Source organism: Brachyistius frenatus, unplaced genomic scaffold, assembly GCF_029030835.1.
Source record: "Brachyistius frenatus isolate BFR_SWC_R1_liver_20210118 unplaced genomic scaffold, ASM2903083v1 Contig_89, whole genome shotgun sequence".
NCBI classification, from domain to species: Eukaryota; Metazoa; Chordata; class Actinopteri; family Embiotocidae; genus Brachyistius; species Brachyistius frenatus.
The window spans coordinates 509,155-529,275 of record NW_027210688.1 but is presented as its reverse complement, the minus strand read 5'-3'; the positions used below and the strand labels follow the sequence as shown (position 1 = coordinate 529,275).

Sequence of the window (20,121 nt, the reverse complement as noted above, 5' to 3'; positions counted from 1 at the left end):
GAAATAACATAATCCGAGTGCGTGTGCTTGCAGGACTGCAAAATATTTGCAGGTTACACCTTTGATACGTGTTACAAAGACAAGTAAATTAAACGAGTCGTGGTAAAACAAGGGGAGAAGAAAAAAAGAAAAAAAAGAAACTTCTGACTTATTTTCTGAAAGGACGTGTTAGAAACATCATAAAAATAAGAATCTAGCGGCCACGAATCTGTTCATCCGTGTTTCTTCATTCAAAAGGTAAAAGTGTAGGAGGAAAAACATCTGTGATAACTGTGCTAGCGTATCCAAAGGAAAAAAAAAAAGGGTCCCAAGGGGTCACATTTCTGCTGGTTCAGCAGGAAATGAGCAAATATGGGCGTATGGTGCATCGTGAAACCAAACTAAGAACATGGACTTTATTTGAAAACGTCCTCAGTACAACTGGCAAAAAAAACACCAATTATATCTTCTGAATGTTCAGTGTTGTTTTTTTTTTTAAATCCTCTTTTAATTGAAATGTTTGAAATGTGTCTCTGACCTTCATCACGAGGCTCCCGGGCGTCAGATCCTCCGATATGTCGGCGCTGTAGTCGCCCCGTCCGAACACCGGCGCGTTGTCGTTCACGTCCGTCACGTTGACGATCACCATGGTGACGTCCTTGAGGGACGACTTGCCGCGACTCCCCTCCACCGACAGGTAGTACTCGCGGGAAACTTCGAAATCCAGCGGGGCGACGAGGGTCAGGAGACCTGCAAGACCACAACGCTGAATGATTCTCTATTAAAAACACGTTCAGTCGTTTTCTCTGTGTATTTTATTTCATTTTGTTGAGTGACTCTTCTCAGGTTCAGATGGTTTGAAGTCCTCATTTCTCTGAACTGCTGTGAACCTGCTGAACTTTGACCTTTTGAACCCTGATCTCTCCTCCTCCGGTCAAGTCGCTCAACGCGTCCTCGTTACCGAACGTCTGCTTTATAAATGAAACGCCTCCGTGTCGGGACGAAAAGAAAAACAACACCGTTTTCGATCTTTTATGTGGAAGAAAAGACAAACTGTGGACAGAATGGGGCGTTTTTGGTGGTTATTAATTACCTGCTAACGATTAAATATGTGATAATTGATAGTTTAAGTCATTTGTAGAACAAATATGCACTAATTAGGGTTAATTAATGGACTTTGGCTGACGGTTAAATTCATATTTTTGGGCTTTAGCCTGACAAGTATTAGAAGACATCAGCTTGGAGGTTTATTGGTTCATTATTAGCTCATCATTTGTTTTACATAATAAATTGAACTTAAAGTTAATTTCATTACTCGTAAAAACAAAACAAAAACAATCTTATGTGTTGTCTCAAAACTTTAAGACGTCAGGTTGTTTTTCCATGAAATTGGATTTCACAGTTGAAGAAACAAATCTGCAGAATCTGCAAATCATAAACTTCGACTGAGGAGTTTTTATTATGTAGATAAATATATATTTTTTTATGTTCTTATCGAATCCAGTGAATTGATCCGAGTAATGAGTAAGTTGGACGTCCTCGATGAGACAAATAGAGAATAACTTTATCCTTAAAGAAAGAACAACAACACTCCGTCAGTCTGTCGGTCTTTGTTGGATTTAAACGCCATAAAAATAAGAAAAATCAGAAATATCTTGTGTCAGTCACGGTGGAGAACTTGTAGTCGTCGCTCTGCTCAGATTTCTTTTAAACACTCTTTCCTTGTCTTTTTCAGAGTGTCTCTTTCCGTCGGTATTTCAGCACCCGTCTTCGCAGTAAAGTTGTAAAACTCACAAAACCACAAACCTCTCAGTCGCCGGCGAACCACATTCAAACACGTCATCAGCGTTTCGGCGAAGCCGCCGCGACAAGCTTTTACACGACTCATTGGAAACGAGGGACAAACTGTAATTTGTAAATTGTTGCTTCCTCTTTCTTTTCTCATTTTTTTTTATTGTTTGTTAAAGTGAGCAGGCATGAAGACGCGACACACACACACACACACACACACACACACACACACACACACACACACACACACACACACACACACACACACACACACACACACACACACACACACACACACACACCGTTTTCTTTGGGCTGCCCGCCAGTCTGCTGAACCGCACTTCATTAAGATAAAACAAAATGGGATCCAACAAAAACAACCATGAGCACCTCCACGTTTCAGGGAGTGAATTATTTGCGCCTCTCACACGCTTCGTTTTATTGATTTCTTCCCGAGATGAAGGAGATTTCTGCAGCCAGTCTGAGGACGAATGATCCAAGCTGTATTATTTATTAATTTGTTCTTTTTTTTTTGTTTACCTTTCTCTGCTGTGAAAAAAGTCATCCGAGCTCCAGTTGTTTTTTCCATATTTAATAAAGCATATTTAATTAGTTTGGGGAAAAAAACTCCTCAAAATATGGATCAGCCTCTTATCCTGTGTGGTTTTCCAGTTGTGAAAGCTGGATAAATTTACAACGGTGGCGCTATGTTGACCCAAATAAAGTCTAGTTTTTACTCCTTTTAGTGTGAAACCTCAATTTTGAACCAAGTCTGGTGCTTTTCCATCATTTTCCTTATAGTGACGCCAACATTTGGTTTGTGAACGGCCGTTATGAAGCTTTGAGTTCAGATTCTGTCTGTCGCCATCTTTGCTAGTTTGGAGCGGTTTGGAGCAGGAAGTGACCATATTTGGGCGAGCTGGGGGCGGAGGAGCTTCGTCACCTCTTTCGTTCTTTCAGTTTAAATCGATCCTCGCTGATTTTCAGTCTGATAATTCAGCTGTCGCTCCAACGGGTGGAAGTGGACGGCCGATGATAATCTGATTCTGTGGCTGTATTTTACTCTGACCTGCCTTTATTTAGTTTGCTCTAATTGGGAACAAAAAGAGGAAGTTAAAACTCAAAGCTCCTTCCTGTTAAGCTCACCTGGAAACCTTTCAAGACTCAAAATGTTCCCCCGAAGCTTATTTACATTTAAATGTGACGACACAAAGGAAAACTTCCACAGAAAAAGGTGAAGCTCCGGTTTTCTCCCCTGAATAAAAGCGTTGGCTCTGATTTCCCACCAGCTGCTAACTCCTTCCAGCACCTGCCACGGCGGCGAGCTCACAAAGAGTTCAGCTTGCCGAAAACAATGCTGCATTTCTGTGCCGCTCCTGTAAGTAATCCCAATTTAATCGTGTCGATTTCCCCCCCTGACATTCCCACAGTGTGACAGACAGGCTAACGACAGACATGCCCGGCTGTAACCGCTTGTGTTTGTGCAGGTCATTTTGCTAATGAGTGAGATGTGACTGCGGTGCCAGATTTCTGTCAATAACGGCTTCTGTATTTTGTTGTTCTTTCGCTCAAAGGTGTCTGAGTACAGCAGGAAGCGAATCTGAGAAAAAAGGGCAAAAAAACCCGCTTCGTTTTCCAAACGTTTCATTGGGAGCACAAACACTCTCAGACCGAAGACACCCGAAAAGACAGTTAATCAAGGGTGTGTTGATTGTGTGAGACTGTAATGAGCTAGAATAATTACAAAAAAATAAATGGTGGCGACGTGTTGATACTCATCCAGCGGCGCTGATGTGTGCTGTGTGGGCTCATAAAGAAAAATAACGGGGAGGAGCCAAGACTGTAAATCACTCAATCTCTCAATTAGAATAACAAATAAAGTGAGGAATTTAAGTTTCCTTTGGTTTTTACATGGTGGTAACACTGCACTGTAAAAACAAACACTCATAAAAACCAACGAGAGAATCAGGCAAATATGCTTAAACAATAACAAATATTATTACGGATGCTTTAATGTGACGCAGTATTTTACTGTTATAAATGATATTTTGTTATGATTTTTAACGAATCAATCAATAAGTTGAGTATCGATTCAAATAATTGATTAATTGTTGATTAAAACTGAGTCAAAAGATACTCAGAGCTCAAACTGACTTATTTTTGTTAAACCAGCCGTGAAAATTTATAAACTGTAAATTCAAAAAATTCTAACAATTCAAAGGATAAGCAGCAAATATAGTGTTATAATCACTATAATATAATATGTTTAAAAAAGGTGGAAGCCTTAAATTTGGGGGAGTTTGTACATTAATGATTATCACCAGAGGGGTCAATTAATATTCTGTCAATTGATTTATAAACGATGTATGAACAAACATCGGATCCACAGAAATAAGGTTAAAAAAAACAACAACAACAAAAAAATCTGTAACATCCTTTTCAAATTAAAAGCCCTCGTTTCAAATTAAAAGCCATGTTGCGTTTTACACAAGGTCTCATCATTTACCAGGTTTTATTTTTTTCTGTCAATAAGTTTGATTCAGAGTCCGAATGGTCGGGGAAACGCTGGGTTTCAACTTCGGTAAATATCATATTAAAAAACCTTAATTCACTCTTTTCAAACTATTTAGTTGCACTCAAATTGTGTACATTATACTAACAGATTTAGGGACTAGAGGCTGAGCTAATGTCTATGAATAGTTTCCATGTGATGCATGTAGGGGACATTAAGTTGTAGCAACACAAAATAACCTGGGTTTCACTCTCCCCCTTTAAAATGCATGAGTCTCTGCATTAACACAGCTCACACAGCTTTTTATCTGCTTTGTTGGCCAATATTTTTTTATTTACTAGTCACTTAAAATGTAGTGCAGTGAAAAATGCTGTATTTACTACTAAATGTCATGAAGCACAAGTATAAAAATGTCAGTTTTTTTTATTTAGTTTAATTCATGAATGTATAAAAAATTATCTCTGAGCAAACGTCCTTGTCGCGCCGCCGTGTCTGACGAGGAGTTTATTCTGTTCGGTGACTCTTAACTCGGAGCCGCGGAGAGATTTGTGAACCGCCGAGCGCCTCGCTGTGATTCATCGATCTGGTCCATCTGGCAACGGCAACGCGATGTGACAAACTGCAGCTTGTCGAGGGGCTTTTTTTAATAAAAAAAAACGCTTGCCTTGGGATTCACTGTTTATAACCGCGTCCTTAACGGCACCCTTGGAGGTGTTAACTCACGACGCAAAGCATCTATAATTTATCTGATTCTGAATCATTCTGCGGACATAAAAAAAAAACTACAACGAGCCACCGAGTCTCTTTTCTGCATGCAGCGGGCGGGAAAATAAAAATGTTCTTATTGAATATTAACTTTCACTAAAAAGAAGGAAAACGTTTACTTTTCGGCGAGTTGGTACGTTTCCCAGAATGCCTTTCAGGCGGAGAGCAACACTTAACGGACTGAAACACAAAAACCTCTCACACCTGCACGGCTCTTCTTTCTTAGGGTTTGATCTTTTTAATCAATTATACCAATAAGAGATCATTCATTTCAGAGTTAGTGTTCAGAGTCAATCTTAAACGCACTCGGCTTCTCTGCAAATAATGAAACACATTGATCTTTTCCACCTTGAATTCTCCATAATTTAAAGTTCGACAGTTTAAATGTCAGACTCAAATTTCTAACCTGAATTTGAACCACCGTATCTTTTTAAAAATATAGTTAGCATTCTACTCCTGTGAGGAAAGTGAACCGGTGCGCGCGAGCGGGTTGCACCGGCTTCTTTATGAATTTTCATTACTATCAGTGACATGTCTTCGCACAAACGCTGACTCGGCACTTTGTGCTGCTTGATGCCGAACATAAACACTCGCAGCTCGTTGTGAACGTGAGCTCCACGCTGACAGCGAGGGGAATTGGGTCATTAAGTCCGTGACGCTCGAAATTCAAACGGCAAATAAGACAAAAAAAGACCCAAAACAACACCCGAGTCAGCGGTTCTGTTCACTGTGTAACTCACACACTGAGAGACCGGAGCAGTTATTGATCAGAGGACAGATCAGCAGGAACCGTCCTGACACCCTGGATCGATTCAAAGGATCAGAGTAGCTTTTCAAATTAAATCAGGGAGGACCGAGCGGCGACCATCAGTGATGTCATCGTTGGTTTGTGAACGTTATGAATCCTCCAGTTCAGATTCTGTCCGTCACCATCTTTGCTAGTTCGGAGCGGTTTGGAGCAGGAAGTGACCATATTTGGACGAGCTGGGGGAGGAGCCAGCGGTGGATCTGACTTGATCTGATTAGAAACCTGACGATACTACGTCCCGCCCACCGATAGCTGTAACCTGACTGCACCACAGGCCTGTCAATCAAACAGACACGCCCCCAAAAACAGGTCTTCTTGAATCTTCTTTTCTGATGAATGAGGGATTATTTTCAGATGGACCTCCAGAAAACTAAGAAGAAGGAGTGACTTTAGCTAACAACACCGAGATAACTGATGGACACATTTTATTCACTTTGGATTTGATGAGAGAAGTTGAATGGGAGTCTATGGAGCCGGAGGCTTTTTGGAGCCGACCTCTAGTGGCACTCGCTGGTATTGCAGCTGAAGACACTTCTGGATCAGAACCATTTTTCAGACCTTGAAGCTACAAACACTTTTATAAACAGTCTGTGTTGAGGATTCACTTTTAATAAACCCTCTAACAAACACTACAAACTTTAACTTTAACATCCCAACAGTCTGCAGAACAGTTTCCAGTACTTCTCACCTTGGCCTTCAAACAAGGCTTTTTTAATAACATCCCACAGATTTGTGTTTCTAGATTGATGTTTTATGGGGAAAAAAAAATAAAAAATAAAAAAATTCCTGCTCAAACTTGAAACCAAGAACTTCTACAACTTTTTCCAAATCCAGGTAGTTTCTCCTCAGAGCTGCTGAATGCAATTCGAGATCTCGACCGCAGCGTCTCGGCTTTTCAAACTTTTAAAGTCCCTCTTCTCCCTAAATAATGGAACCTAATGCAGCGGACAGTGATCAATGAGCGCGCTTCTTCTGACCAGCTGGCCTTTAATGAATTATTGGCAGCGGGCTGAGACAATCCCACGCAGTCCAAAGGGGAGACTGCACTTCACTCCCGAGCTTGAAAAGTTTTTTTTTATCCAGCGAGGAACAAGAGTGCGAGGAAAAAAACCTGAAGGTCAGACGGCCGATTCTTCTCCGGCTTTTAAAGGAAAGTAATCACACTTTTAGTTTGAAAAACAAAAAAGTGGGACGGGCCGATTTTGTTTCAGGAGATTTGCACCAGCATAATTCAAAATTATAATAAAGATTTTAACACCTTTAGACAAAAAGTTTCTAATAATCTGTCAACAAATGTGAATTATTACATCTGGAAAAAATAAATGATGTGGCTAATTTCTGACTGCGAATTTTGCTGCATCGTTAATACTGTTAATAATACTTGTTCACAAACCTTCATGTGTACAAAAAAAAAAAAAAAAATCACTGCAGCACCACTTTAAAAACACCAGAAATAATCTTTGGTGTCACATTAGTTAGGGCCCGAGCACCGAAGGTGCGACGCTCCATTGTTATTCAAATGATTATTATTATTATTAGTGCCCGAGCACTGAAAGTGCGAAAGCCCTATTCTTATTCAAGCGATTATTATGATTCTCCATAAACAACTACATTTTTGCCGGCTTTATCATACTCAAAAACTCCTGAAAGTTGGTACACCCGTCTCTCCCGGCGATAAATTTCATATTTTAGTGGAGTCGTGAGTGGGCGTGGCCAAATGGCTCGCTAGCGCACCCTAAACAGAGGCCCCGGTGACTGCATTTACCTACATGTACGAAATTCGGTGGACATGTGTATCACACCCAGATGTACAAAAAAGTTACATTGCACCATTACGTCAACTCAACAGGAAGTCCACCATTTTGAATTTAGTCGCCATTTTTGGCGATTCACACACGTTGTACTTTAACAAACTCCTCCTTCAGATTTTGTCGGACCGACTTGAAATTTAGTCTGTGCACTCACAACATGTTTGGAATTAAAATTTATCAAAATAATTTGTTTTCGTTGATCGGTGTGCCCGTGGCGTGGCAGCCAAAAAGTGACCCAAAAGTCATACTAAAGTATGTTGTCCAAAAAGGTGACCCAAAAAGGACTTTTAGGTCACTTTTTTGCTGTAATATGACTTATTTTTTCATAATTTCGATGACATGCTATAGTATGATTTTTAAAAAAAAGTCATAACAAAGGGGGAAATCGAACCCCCACCCTTCAAGTCCAAAAGAGACTTTTTTTTTTCATTGTGCACTAGACAATAGAGTTACCTCCTCACAGTGAGAAGTAACTAGAGGCATTGCATGTCATACATACATAATGTCATACTCCCTCCGCCGACGTGCAGCGTAGATTGTGCAGCCCGCATATCACTGCTTCCAGTTTTAATTCAAGTTGTTTTTTTGGTGAGAATATTAATATTAAAACTCTGACCTGTCTGCGGGTCCAGCAGGAAGTGGCTGCCCTCGTTTCCGGACGCGATGCGGTACACGATGGGATCCGGCCCGCCGCCGTCCCTGGTGAGCGCCGAGACGCTCAGCACCTCCGACCCGACTGCCGAGGACTCCGGGAGCCGGGCCGTGTACTCCGAGCTGAGGAAGACGGGCTGGTAGTCGTCCAGGGAGACTACGTCCACCGTCACCGTGGTGACGGAGTAGAGGTGGCGAGGCAGGCCGCGGTCGGTGGCCTTCACTTTGAGCTCAAAGGAGGGCGGGGCGTCGGGGGTCAGAGGTTGCTCCAGCCGCAGGATCCCCGAGAACTCGTCCAGGGAGAAGTAGCCGCCGTCGCCGGCCAGGAGGGAATATTTCACCTCTGAGTTTATCCCTGGAGCACAAACACAGAGAAATGAGACCGTTAAGATGTTTGACACCTTCAAAATAAAAGTTGTGGCTGCAGGAGGCCGTTCAGCTCCCTGAATTCATCATTTTTAATCGGTTAAGTCATCCATTTTTCTTCCAATTAACAGGTCACATTGATTCAATCAAAAATATTAATTAGCTCCTGATTGATTATATAATGTTAGAATTAGCTGACATATCCATATTGTTTGCACATAAATAAGCTGATATAATATATAATCAGCTCAGCTGTAACAAGGACAGATACAGGAGATCATTTCTGCCCACTGCAATAAGATTGTACAATAACTCACCTCTGGCAAAATCCATCACACAACAATAACGCCGTTGTCTGTTTTTCTTGGTTGTTTAAATATTTAAAAAAAAACAACAACAAAAAACTTTGAACTATTGTTTAGTTAGTTTTAATTTAATTATTCTATTTTATTTTATTCTATTTTACTGTATATACTGTGCATTTTTATATTTACTATTTTTTACTGTTATTTTATTTCGTTCCTGTATCTATAAATGCTGCTGTAGCGAGAACACATTTCCCCTTGGGGATTAATAAAGTATCTCTCTCTCTCTCTCTATCTATCTATCTTAATTATTTCAAACTAGTTTTTGTGGAAGCTGTCCAGAGTAGTTTAAAATTAAAGAGGTCAATTGGTGAAGCATGCAGAAGCACTTTTAATATGTGGTTTCATTTAGTTTCAGCCACTGACAGACGAGTTGCCAGGCGACACCTGGATTCTTTCATCTGACAGGAAGACCAAATTATGACTGTTATAGAAAACCGCGTCAAGATTAAACGAGGTGTGTTCATGATGTCAAAGCACAGAGGAAAAATAATAATCAAAATGTAACTTTCAACTCTGCCATAAAGATGAAAAACTGTTCAGACTTTGAAGAGACTTTTACAAAAACATTGATAAACAATTAGTGAAGTATCACGTGGGTGAAACTGTTTCTACTGATGAAATAAAAAAGCACCTGCGTGCGAGAACACTTATTTTGACAAAAGGACACGACAAACGGGGTTTTTTTTTTGAGTGGGAGTTGTTGAAGTTTTAATGAAGATATTTATTATTTTGAGGACAAGTGGAAACGTTGGTTTCTCGCTTCTGTTAATCAGATGGAAAAAAATACGAGACACGCAAATGATGACACATCATCATCTGATCTTAATGCTCGGGCGTACGTTGTGTGCTCGAGTGACACAGAGATGGTTCCCGAGATTAATAACATTCGAGGGAACAACTGAAACGTTTTGGCGGATGAAGGAGGTGGTGGAGGTGGAGGTGGATGTGAGCAGCTGAGCGGGGAGAATAAAAGCGCTCTGATTAGGAGGGACGGACCGGAGTCATGGACGACGAAGTGGTGTTGGGGGAGGTTTGTAACATAAATACAGAAAAAGGTTCTTCAAAGACAGAAAAATAAAACAAAAAAGTGCAAAGTGACGATCTGCAAAACCACAGAACTTGTTGGTTATTGATGGTTATTAATGGTGATTGATGGTTATTGGTGTTATTAATGGTGATTGATGATTATTGGTGTTATTAATGGTGATTGATGATTATTCATGGTTATTGATGGTGATTGATGGTTATTGATCGTCAGGCTGAGTCAGTCAGACAGATTAGTTTTAAGAGTTCAAATGTTGTAGGATCATCACTAATAATTAATTGACATTGATGACTAATGTTGTGATTTAAAGGTCAACATTTCTAAAGCTGAAATGTTGGATTTTTCGATGCTCTGCCGGTCTAACTTCATGTTTCTTAAAGCCGCGTTAGGAATCAGATTCTGTGATTCCTTCTGAATAAAACCGACTATACACCTGCATCATGTCACAGCTCTGTCTATGTTTCGTTTTGATGGCTGCAGTTTTTATTTTCGAGTCTTTTTTTTTTTTTTTTCCAGCTTGTCAAAGTGTTTTTCGATTCATTTCTTTGAAAAATGATTGTGAGTCATTGTTGTCTGAGAAAGTCGTCAGGACAAGCTGCTGCACATCTGAAGGAGTGGCGGACCTGTTCACAGTCTCTGTGTGTGTGTGTGTGTGTGTGTGTGTGTGTGTGTGTGTGTGTGTGTGTGTGTGTGTGTGTGTGTGTGTGTGTGTGTGTGTGTGTGCGTCTCAATATGTTCTTTGTACATTTTGTATCTAATCTAGCGTGTAAACTACGATTATTCAAAGATGCGTTTCTGTTGATGTTACAGACTCAACTTTGGTAACGGGTACTTTTCTAGATTTGGTTTTCCCCTTATGCTGTCGTGGTCACAATAACAACACACACACACACACTTTTTGTTTACATGTAAAACAGATTCAAACCAACATAGTGTTCGTGTGTGAAGTCTGATTGTATCGATGACTTCATTAACACTAGTCTGAACATGATACTGAATGAGTTTCCTTTTTATTTTACACTAACAATAGTTCGTGGTTGAAACATGGCGCTGTGCCAATGTACTCAAGCCGAAGAACACGACTGCTGCAGCACACCTGGATGTTAAAAACTGCAGCCTGCAAACATTTAAAAAAACAACACAGATTTTGTTAATTGTTTTGGTAAATAACACTAAAATGTAAAATATTAGTGAATAAAACCTTTTAATGCTCCTTAAAAACAGATTGTGTGCTGACTAAAAACAGAAGCTAAAAGTGTGAAGAAACGACCTGATGAGTGGTGTGTTGCGAACGCTCGCGGTGGTTTAAGGGTTAAAAATAAAAATCAGTGCGAAGCGAATGATTATTACCACGGCTGGAATGACAACATATCAGGAATCAGGTGGGAGTTTCAGAAAGCAAAATCTCTGTTAGGAACGGCTTTAGTCTTTCATTATGTTCGGGATCAGAAAAAACACTCACACACACACACACACACACACACACACACACACACACACACACACACACACACACACACACACACACACACACACACACACACACACACACACACACACACACACAAGCCCGTGCATGAGGTTTTAATCGTGCAGATACCAGGACGGAGGGTGTGTCACAACATGTTCTGCTCTGACAGAAACAATACGATGGAGATTTATTGTGCTGTAAATCTCCCCCGATGTGTCCCACCCGCCCTCGATGTCTGAGAGTCACGACGACGACTCACCTGTGTCGGGGTCGTTGGCGTACATGACGGCGACGGGCGTGCGGACGGTGGTGTTGTCGAACACGGTGACCTCGTAGTGGCTGGAGGAGAAGCGGGGCGGGTTGTCGTTCACGTCCTGGACCATCAGCAGGATGTCGGCCTGACACGAGCGGCCGCCGCCGTCCGTCGCCTTCGCCGCCACGTTGAACTCGAAGACCTTCTCGCGGTCCAGCACGGCCAGAGTGAACAGCTCGCCTTCAGGGGGACGGGGGGACGGGGAGGACGGGAGGACACAAACACTCAGCCACGAGACAAACTCAAATTTAATTTCCGAGGTATAAGTTTACACTTAAAGATATAATTACATATCTTCATATCAAAATATATTTAATTGTAAAGGAAATATATGATGAATATAATTACATTAATTTACTGCACTGTGTGAGCGCAGTAGATCCCGCTGCAACTTAAATCTATTAACTCGCATCACCAGAATAATAATTAATCTCATTTACTCAATAAATTTGGTTGCTTCAATAAACAACCAAATTTATTATAAAACTTTTTTATAATTTATTTATTAGCAGTTTTCGGATTTATCAAAATGTTCTGTTATGGCGACGAGAAGCTGGACAAACGTGTAAAGTTTGTTCGAAGGGTTTCAGGAGGAAAAGGCCTCATGTTAGCACGCTCACTTAGATTATCATTCTCACATGCTAATGTTAGCGTGTTATACAATAAATTCAGTCTTCAGTGTGCACGTGGGAATGAAAGAGGGACATTTTGGACATCGGTCTCTGCCCAGCGGCCGACCGTCCGATACCTTCCAGGCAACCACGCAGCAGTGAAGCCGCGAGACGAGAGATGTTATGACAGGAATAAAGTGTGATGGATGTCGGGGAGGTGCCCTCTGAAAAATGGGGGGAAAAACAGAAAAGACAACAGAGATGTTTTCGTCTCCCGTCGGAGCGCCGACGGCATCGACCGAGTCAAACACTCGCTTAGCGGGGAAACAAAACCCGAAAGCCTCGTACCCGTCCGGTGCTCCAGATGGAACTTGTCCGCGTCCGGACCGTGCAGCGTGTAGGAGATCTGGCCGTTAGCGCCCACGTCCGGATCCGAAGCCGAAACCTTGAGCACGAACGTGCCGGGGGGCGAGTTCTCCGTCACCACCTCCGTGTACACCAGCTGAGGACGCCGGGATAAGAACAACAATCAGGGCCTGAATTGGCAGAGTGTTTTTCAGAAAAGACAAACACAAAACAAAAACTAAAGGAAAGCAGCAGTTCAGAGACGGAGAGAGAAACACGAACTCACCTGCTCACACAGCGGACTGTTGTCGTTGATGTCCAACACGTGGACGTCCACCGCGATCGGGGCCTCGAACTTGCCGTCGGTGGCCGTGACTTTCAGCGCGTATCTGTCCTTGGTCTCTCGGTCCAGACTCTCCTTCACGATCAGACCCCACTCGCCCTCGTCCAGCTGCACGATGGCGAACTGGCCCGACGGGTCTCCGTCTGGAGGCGAGACGGAGAGTTTCAAAGTTTCTCACTTTCTTTCTGCTTCATAAAAAAAAAAAAAAAGGTATTTTGAAAATGCCCAGCGCTCTGATTCAATCCGGCAGCAGCGTGTTTGATACTGAGCAACGCTGCCACTGTTGGTCCTGAATAATTCAAGAACTTTTCCCGTTTGCCGTCCTCGCATGTTTCTTTTTTGTTTTGCATCATGCGGATATTCCAACACGAGCCCGACTCACCTGGCTACTTTGCATTTCACTGGTGTTTGTTCTCAATCAAACTTTTTTGTTTGTTATCTCGACGTCGTTCTGCACATTGTTGCGGCAGATTGCATCACAGTCGGTCTCCGCACGCGCACACACACACACACACCCGCACACACACACACACACACACACACACACACACACACACACACACACACACACACACACACACACACACACACACACACCTTGTTAGAACAGGTGACGCGTGCAGATGGAGCCGTTAACTGAAGCAGGAGGCCGTTTCTCTGCAGCTGTCAGGAGAGACTGAACACTAACTGAAATGCGACCGTTTCACAAACAGCCGGCAGATCTGTAAGGAGAAGCGTGGATCTTACGGATGATGTAAACAGCTGCAGGCGGACTTTATTAAAGGCTACTTACTGCGGAGGAGGAGGACGTCACGCTCTGAAGTTTAATCAAGAGTTTCCAGAGACCGAGACCGTAACTGATGTTTATGCTCACAAAATATCAAACGCGTAGCGATCGGAAGCGCTGCAGAAAAGCCACCGAAAGCTCATTTAGATCATCAAAATGAAGAATACTGTTGGTTTTAACTTGGCGTTGACTTTCCCACAGTGGAACATCAATGTTCGGTGCATTCGTTTATTAAAAGGTGGAATTTTTTGGGGGTAAAAGGTAAAAAAAGAAAAAGGACAAATAGAGATCATTTATCACTAAACACAAGATTTCTAACACCTCAGAAGGTTATCTCGTTTCTAAATTTAAATTTAGGCTTAAAAAAACGAGGCTCAATTTCTTTTATAGAAGTTTCACTGTTAAGGTAAACATTACCTTAAATATGAAGAGAAAACTTTTCATTTTACGTCTTACAGAATCAAATTTGGGTTCAAATGACAAAAATCAGGGTTGTATAAGAATCGGGGAGTTTTACACCAAATTCTACAGCTGCACACAAATATTCTTCTATTCTATTCTAATAACTTCTATTCGGTCTAATTTGTATTATTTAGACTCAAATTTGTCAATTCTGCAAAGTACAAAAGTTCTGAAATGGAATTTAGAAAATAAAATCTGGATGTTTATGTGACTGTGCAGAGTTAAACAAAAGAAATGTTAAACACAAAAAACAAACATATTGCACCATTTTATAATCTTTTTTTGGGTCACTAGTCAAAAGAAATTGTAGGTTGCGTTGTTATTTCATAAATCCTGGCTGCAGCCTTGATGAAAAAACTTCCAGTGATGAATTGCGAATTATGGTTTCGTGAAGCGGCTCAGGACTCTCCTGAATAAGTAAAATCCTCACGTCAATCATACTGCCGGTGCGCGGCTTTAATATCCAACGTTTGTTTCTGTTTTTGTTTCTTTGTGACAAGCGAGCCTCAGCCGAACCCTTCCATTATAAATAATTCCAAAGCAAATACTCCCCACTTACAAAAACCAATGTTGTGACAGAGAGCTCCTTTAGAGTGGTTTAACCGTCTGGGGAAAACAGAGGATTTGCATTAATTCGAGGCTTTTGTTTTTGTTGTTAGCTGCGGGGCATCCAGTTGGTATTCTCGTCCTGTCAGCTGATTCTTTGTGATTAATCTGTGGCTGAATAACATCGGGACTCCGTTGAGGGCGATTAACATAGATTTCATTTCACCTTATTAACATCTTGGGGAAGAATAAAAAATCCCACTGTGCCGTGACATCTTCAATGGGACAGTAAATTCGCTGATAAACACATTCGAGCTCATGTAAAAAAATAAACACACACAAATGCAAGGTCACAAGTGAGTGGCGCGACTCGTGAATACACACCTGTGATGTAACAGGTCACGAGGCGGTTCTCCAGGGACACGTCGGCGTCTGTGGTCGTCATGGAGATGATGGGTCCGTAAGGGGTGCTGTTCTCCTCCACCGAGCCGCGGTACACGTCCTCGGAGAACTTGGGCGGGTTGTCGTTCTCGTCCGTCACCATCACCTCCACCAGGACGCTGGACGACAGCTTGACGTCGCCGCCGTGGTCGGTGGCGAGCACGTTGAACCTGTAGAGCCGGGTCGCCTCGCAGTCCGTCTCCCGCGCCGCCGTGATCCAGCCGCTCTCGCCGTCGATGGAGAACACCGCCGAGATGTCCGACGCCGTGTCGTTGGGCAGTGACTCCAAGCTGTAGGTCACGAGACCGTTGGTTTCCGTGTCCGGGTCGTTGGCGGTTACCTGGCGGTTGAAAACGTGCAGTTGGTTGTTAAATTCAAACTTTAGTATATTTAGGGAAAACGCTTTTGTGCCATCTTCCTGATAATTTGGCTCGTACATCTAGTAAAGATTCATTCTGAACTATTTCACTATTAATCTACGCGTTCTTCTTCTTCTGATATTGTTTAATGGCAGCTGGCAGACAGCTTAACCCAAAACGGTTGTGAACCTTCAGAAAGTTCTGCCACTCATGAGGACATTTCTGGAGGTAAATAACTTAATTTAGACCCAAAATGCAGGTAAGAAACGTTTCTGAGGCAGAAACTCACCTACAGATGAAACTAGTATAGTTTCTTCACATTTAATTCCAAAGAAAAGTCTCGCTTTATATATATAGAGAGAAAACAGACAACATTCAATTCATGCAAAGGTATTTAAAAGTGTCTGGGGGGGGGGAGCTAATTTCACAAGAGGCTTCAAGGTGTGTGTGAAAGACATCTTTTAAAAGCCTTTAGTAGAACCACATCGGACCTCATGCTCATCAAACTCACTATCTTTATCACACGGTTGCAAATATTTCCAAAGAAACGTATTTCGTCTCACCTGGATGACCGTTGTTCCAGCCGGCATGTTCTCGGCCAGGAACGCCCTGTAGGGACTCGCGTCAAACGCCGGCTGGTTGTCGTTCACGTCCTGCACCTGGATGCTGACCGAAACCAGCGACGCCACGTCCGTCCCGTTGTGGTTGCCCTGGGCGATCACGTCGATCTGGTACCACTTGGTCTTTTCGTGATCGATGGTCTTCTGCAGCAGCAAGGTTCCGCTCTCTTTGTCCAAGCTGAACACTTTGTCTTTGTTGCTTTCGACCGTGTTCCCGTTCACCAGGCTGTAAATGAGAGGCATGTTCGAGTCCGCCCTCACCGAGCCGATCTCCGTCCCCATGGGAACGTCCTCCGCCGCCGAGAAGGTGTAGAGGGGCTCTGAGAACTTCGGGAGGGCGACCTCGGGAGGGACGACTTTCACCTGAACCGGGACGGTGGAGTTGTAAAAAGGGAGGCTGCCGTCACGAGCCTTCACTTTGAAATTGAAGATCTTGTTCTCCATGCCGATGAGACTCTCTTTGACGCTCACGACTCCGGTGAAGGGGTTGATCTCGATGATGTCCTCCGTGACCTCCTCGGCTTCGTCGACCGTGTAGGTGACGTCCGCATTTTTGCCATCATCGGCGTCGTAAGCCATGATCTGAATGACCGGGGCGCCTTTATTCACGGTGGACTGGATGGAAACCTGGTACTCGGACGCTTTGAACTGAGGTACGTTGTCGTTCTCGTCCGTCAGGATAATTTTGACGGTGCAAAAGGCCACTTTCCCGCCGCCATCTTTCGCCATCACTTTGATTGCTATGACTCTCTGGGTGGGGTTTTCTCTGTCCAGCGGCTGAGTCGTGACGATCTGCCCGTCCGCGTGGATGGAGAATTTCTCATCGGCGAGTTTGTTGATGATGGTGTAGTCGACGCTGCCGTACGGCCCGTCGTCGGGGTCGATGGCCGCCAATCGGATCACGCGAGTTCCCGCCTCCGCGTTTTCAGCCAGCTCCGCCTCGTAGAGGCTCTGCTTGAAGTACGGACTGTGCCTGTTGCTGTTTATCATGTCAATATTGACCGGTGCGGTTTTCTGAAACACTCCGTCGGACACCGCCACGGTCAGGTTATAGAAAGGATCCAGATTCCTCTTGCAGACGTTAGAAAAGGAGATGATCCCCGAGGATTCGTTGATGTTGAAGTACCGGCCTTCGTTCCCCGAGAGAATTTTATACTTGAGGTTATTCAGGTCCTCGGCGTCTGGGTCTGAAGCCTGGATTTTGATGACAATGTGCCCACACTTTGCCATTTCATCTAGTGTGGCTTTGTAGCCGGATGAGACAAAGTCCGGTGGATTGTCATTGACATCCGTGACATTTACAAAAACGACGGCCTCGGTGCTGAGAGGTAAAGTCCCGTTGTCGATGGCTTTAATTATCAAATTAAAGTGCTTTCTGTTTTCGTGATCCAGCACCTGTGTGGTAACAATCAACCCACTCCGAGGGTTTATCTCAAAGAAATCTGCCTCGTCTCCGTCTGTTTTAACCATCTGAAAGGTAAAATCTTTATTTCTTCCAGAGTCTTCGTCGGAGGCAGAGAGCCGGATCACAGAGGTGTTGATCGGGAGCCCCTCAGCGACGTCCACGCTGTACGCTTGCTGTGAGAAAACCGGCGCGTTATCGTTCACATCCTCCACCTCTATTTCGATCGAGGCCTCCGAGAAAGCTCCGGTCACGGAGTCGGTAGCTCGGACTGTCAGCACGTACATGGTCTGTCTTTCGTAATCGAGCGGGTTGGTGACGGTCAGCACGCCGGTTTTGAAATCGATGTTAAAGTGTTTGGAGGCATTTTCCTCCTCCAGGTTATAGATGAGCCGATAACCTTCGGGGTTCCTGGCCTGGACGTGCAGGATGGTCGTGAACGGGGGAACGTTTTCGGGAACTTTCAGCGGGTAGAGAAGAGTTTGGAAAACCGGGTTGGTTCGATTCCTCACTTGAATGCTGAGCTGAGCCGTGGCGCTGCGACTGGGCTCGCCGTCGTCGGCGGCCAAGACCGTCAACATGTATTTATTCAGGGCTTCGAAATCAAGAGGTCTCTGAAGGGACACGTCGCCTACATCGGGATCTATCCTGAAGAGGTCGAAGTCCTCCTTCAGCGAGTACATGATGGATGCGTTCTCTCCCAAATCCCTATCGATGGCGGTCGCTTGATACAAAACATCGCCCGGTTCGGAGTCTTCGGAAATCATCATCGAAAAAGGCAAGTTGAGAAACTGTGGAGCGTTGTCGTTGACGTCGTCGATGAAAACCTTGACGTGGGTCATAGCCGTTCTGGGGGGCGTCCTCATGTCTTGCACTTTGACCACTACGTCGTAAACATCTTTTTCCTCTCGGTCAAACGGGATTCCCGTGGTTTCGAGCACGCCGGATGTCTGGGAAATGGAAAATTTCCCGATCGGGTTCACGACAGCGTACGAAAGAGGCTCGTTGAAGTGACACCCCACGACTTTGAGTGCCGCCAAAGTTTTGACCGCCTCTAGGTTTTCGGTGACGCTGACGGTGTAAACTTCGTGATCAAATCCGAGGTCGCTCGCTGTTACGTTTGTCACATTCACCTTGACGGTAGCCGAGTCCTTGTAGAGGCCGTCTGAGGCTTTGACGACCAGCTGGTAAAACGACATGAATTCAGACGCATTGCTCACGGTGATGACTCCGGTATTGGGGTGAATTGAAAAGGCGTTGTGGAGATTTCCCTCAGTGATGCTGTACGTGACTGCCGAGTCTGCGTCACGGGCCGCTACGCGCACGACCTCTGCGTCCGCGACAGCCGGGAAGATGACGGATGGCTCGTACACCGACGCGGCGAATTGCGGCGGGCAGTCATTCAGGTCTAGGACGCGAACGGTGACCTCGGCGGGCTCGGCCGCGTAGAGCGACGGCTCCCCCGAGTCCTTCACCTGCACCGTGAAGTGATACTCGGCCTCGGCTTCGAAGTCGACGGGCGAAATCAAAGAGACGGTGCCCATACTGGAGTCTATCTTGAAGACTTTCAGGGCCTCCGGCTCGAGGATCTGATACATCAGCAGAGAATTTGAATCTCGATCTGCGTCCGAGGCCTGAACGACCAGAGGAGTGTTCCTCTCTCCCATCACCATGCTGTTCATGTGAGCGGCCTCGCTTATTTGCCCCAGGTACTCGCGCTGCTGAAACACAGGAGCGTTATCGTTCTCATCGATCACGTAGATGTGGACGACCGTCCGGGAAACGGCGCCGGCCGTGGTGGAGGCCGTAACTTTGAGCTTGTAGGAGTCGCGCTTCTCAAAATCCAGGTGAGTTTGGGTTGATATCAACCCGGTGTAAGGATTCATGTAAAATGTCCCGTTTGGGTTGCCGCTTTCTATCCCATAATGCACCGCGGCAGGGCTGGAGGCCGACACGGTGACCACCGGGCTACCGAGGGCGCTCGATTCGCTGATCTCCGTTAGGTATTCGTCCGACGGGAAGGTGGGCGGAGTCTGGTCGGAGACGAGGACGCGGACGTGGACGGAGCAGAGGTCGCTGCGCTGCGGGAAGCCCTGATCGGTGGCCTTCACCGTGAGGTGGAACTGGTCCTGAGGCTGGAGGTCCAAAGGTTTGGAAACACTGATGGAGCCCAGCTCCGGATCTACGGAGAAGATGTTGTCGGTGTTACCTGCAGGGAGAAAGGACGTTATGTTGAACACAGATTAATTACTTTAAAATGCATAAAATTTCATCTTTCGGTTCTCTAAACATCATCATTTTGTCAAAGACCCAAAAATCGGAGCT

General features: G+C 44.3%; 1 protein-coding gene across 1 annotated transcript in view; it reads right to left on the bottom strand.

The window, feature by feature from the left end:
• Positions 1 to 20,121, bottom strand: part of fat2 (FAT atypical cadherin 2) — an 88,695-nt gene that overhangs the window by 31,590 nt on the left and 36,984 nt on the right. The window contains exons 11-17 of the mRNA XM_069710064.1: positions 16,338 to 20,005; positions 15,359 to 15,755; positions 13,123 to 13,322; positions 12,840 to 12,993; positions 11,827 to 12,060; positions 8,283 to 8,672; positions 518 to 729 (exon numbers count right to left, since the gene is read on the bottom strand). Coding sequence (XP_069566165.1) covers positions 518 to 729; positions 8,283 to 8,672; positions 11,827 to 12,060; positions 12,840 to 12,993; positions 13,123 to 13,322; positions 15,359 to 15,755; positions 16,338 to 20,005 — 5,255 coding nt within the window. The remainder of the gene's footprint in view (positions 1 to 517; positions 730 to 8,282; positions 8,673 to 11,826; positions 12,061 to 12,839; positions 12,994 to 13,122; positions 13,323 to 15,358; positions 15,756 to 16,337; positions 20,006 to 20,121) is intronic.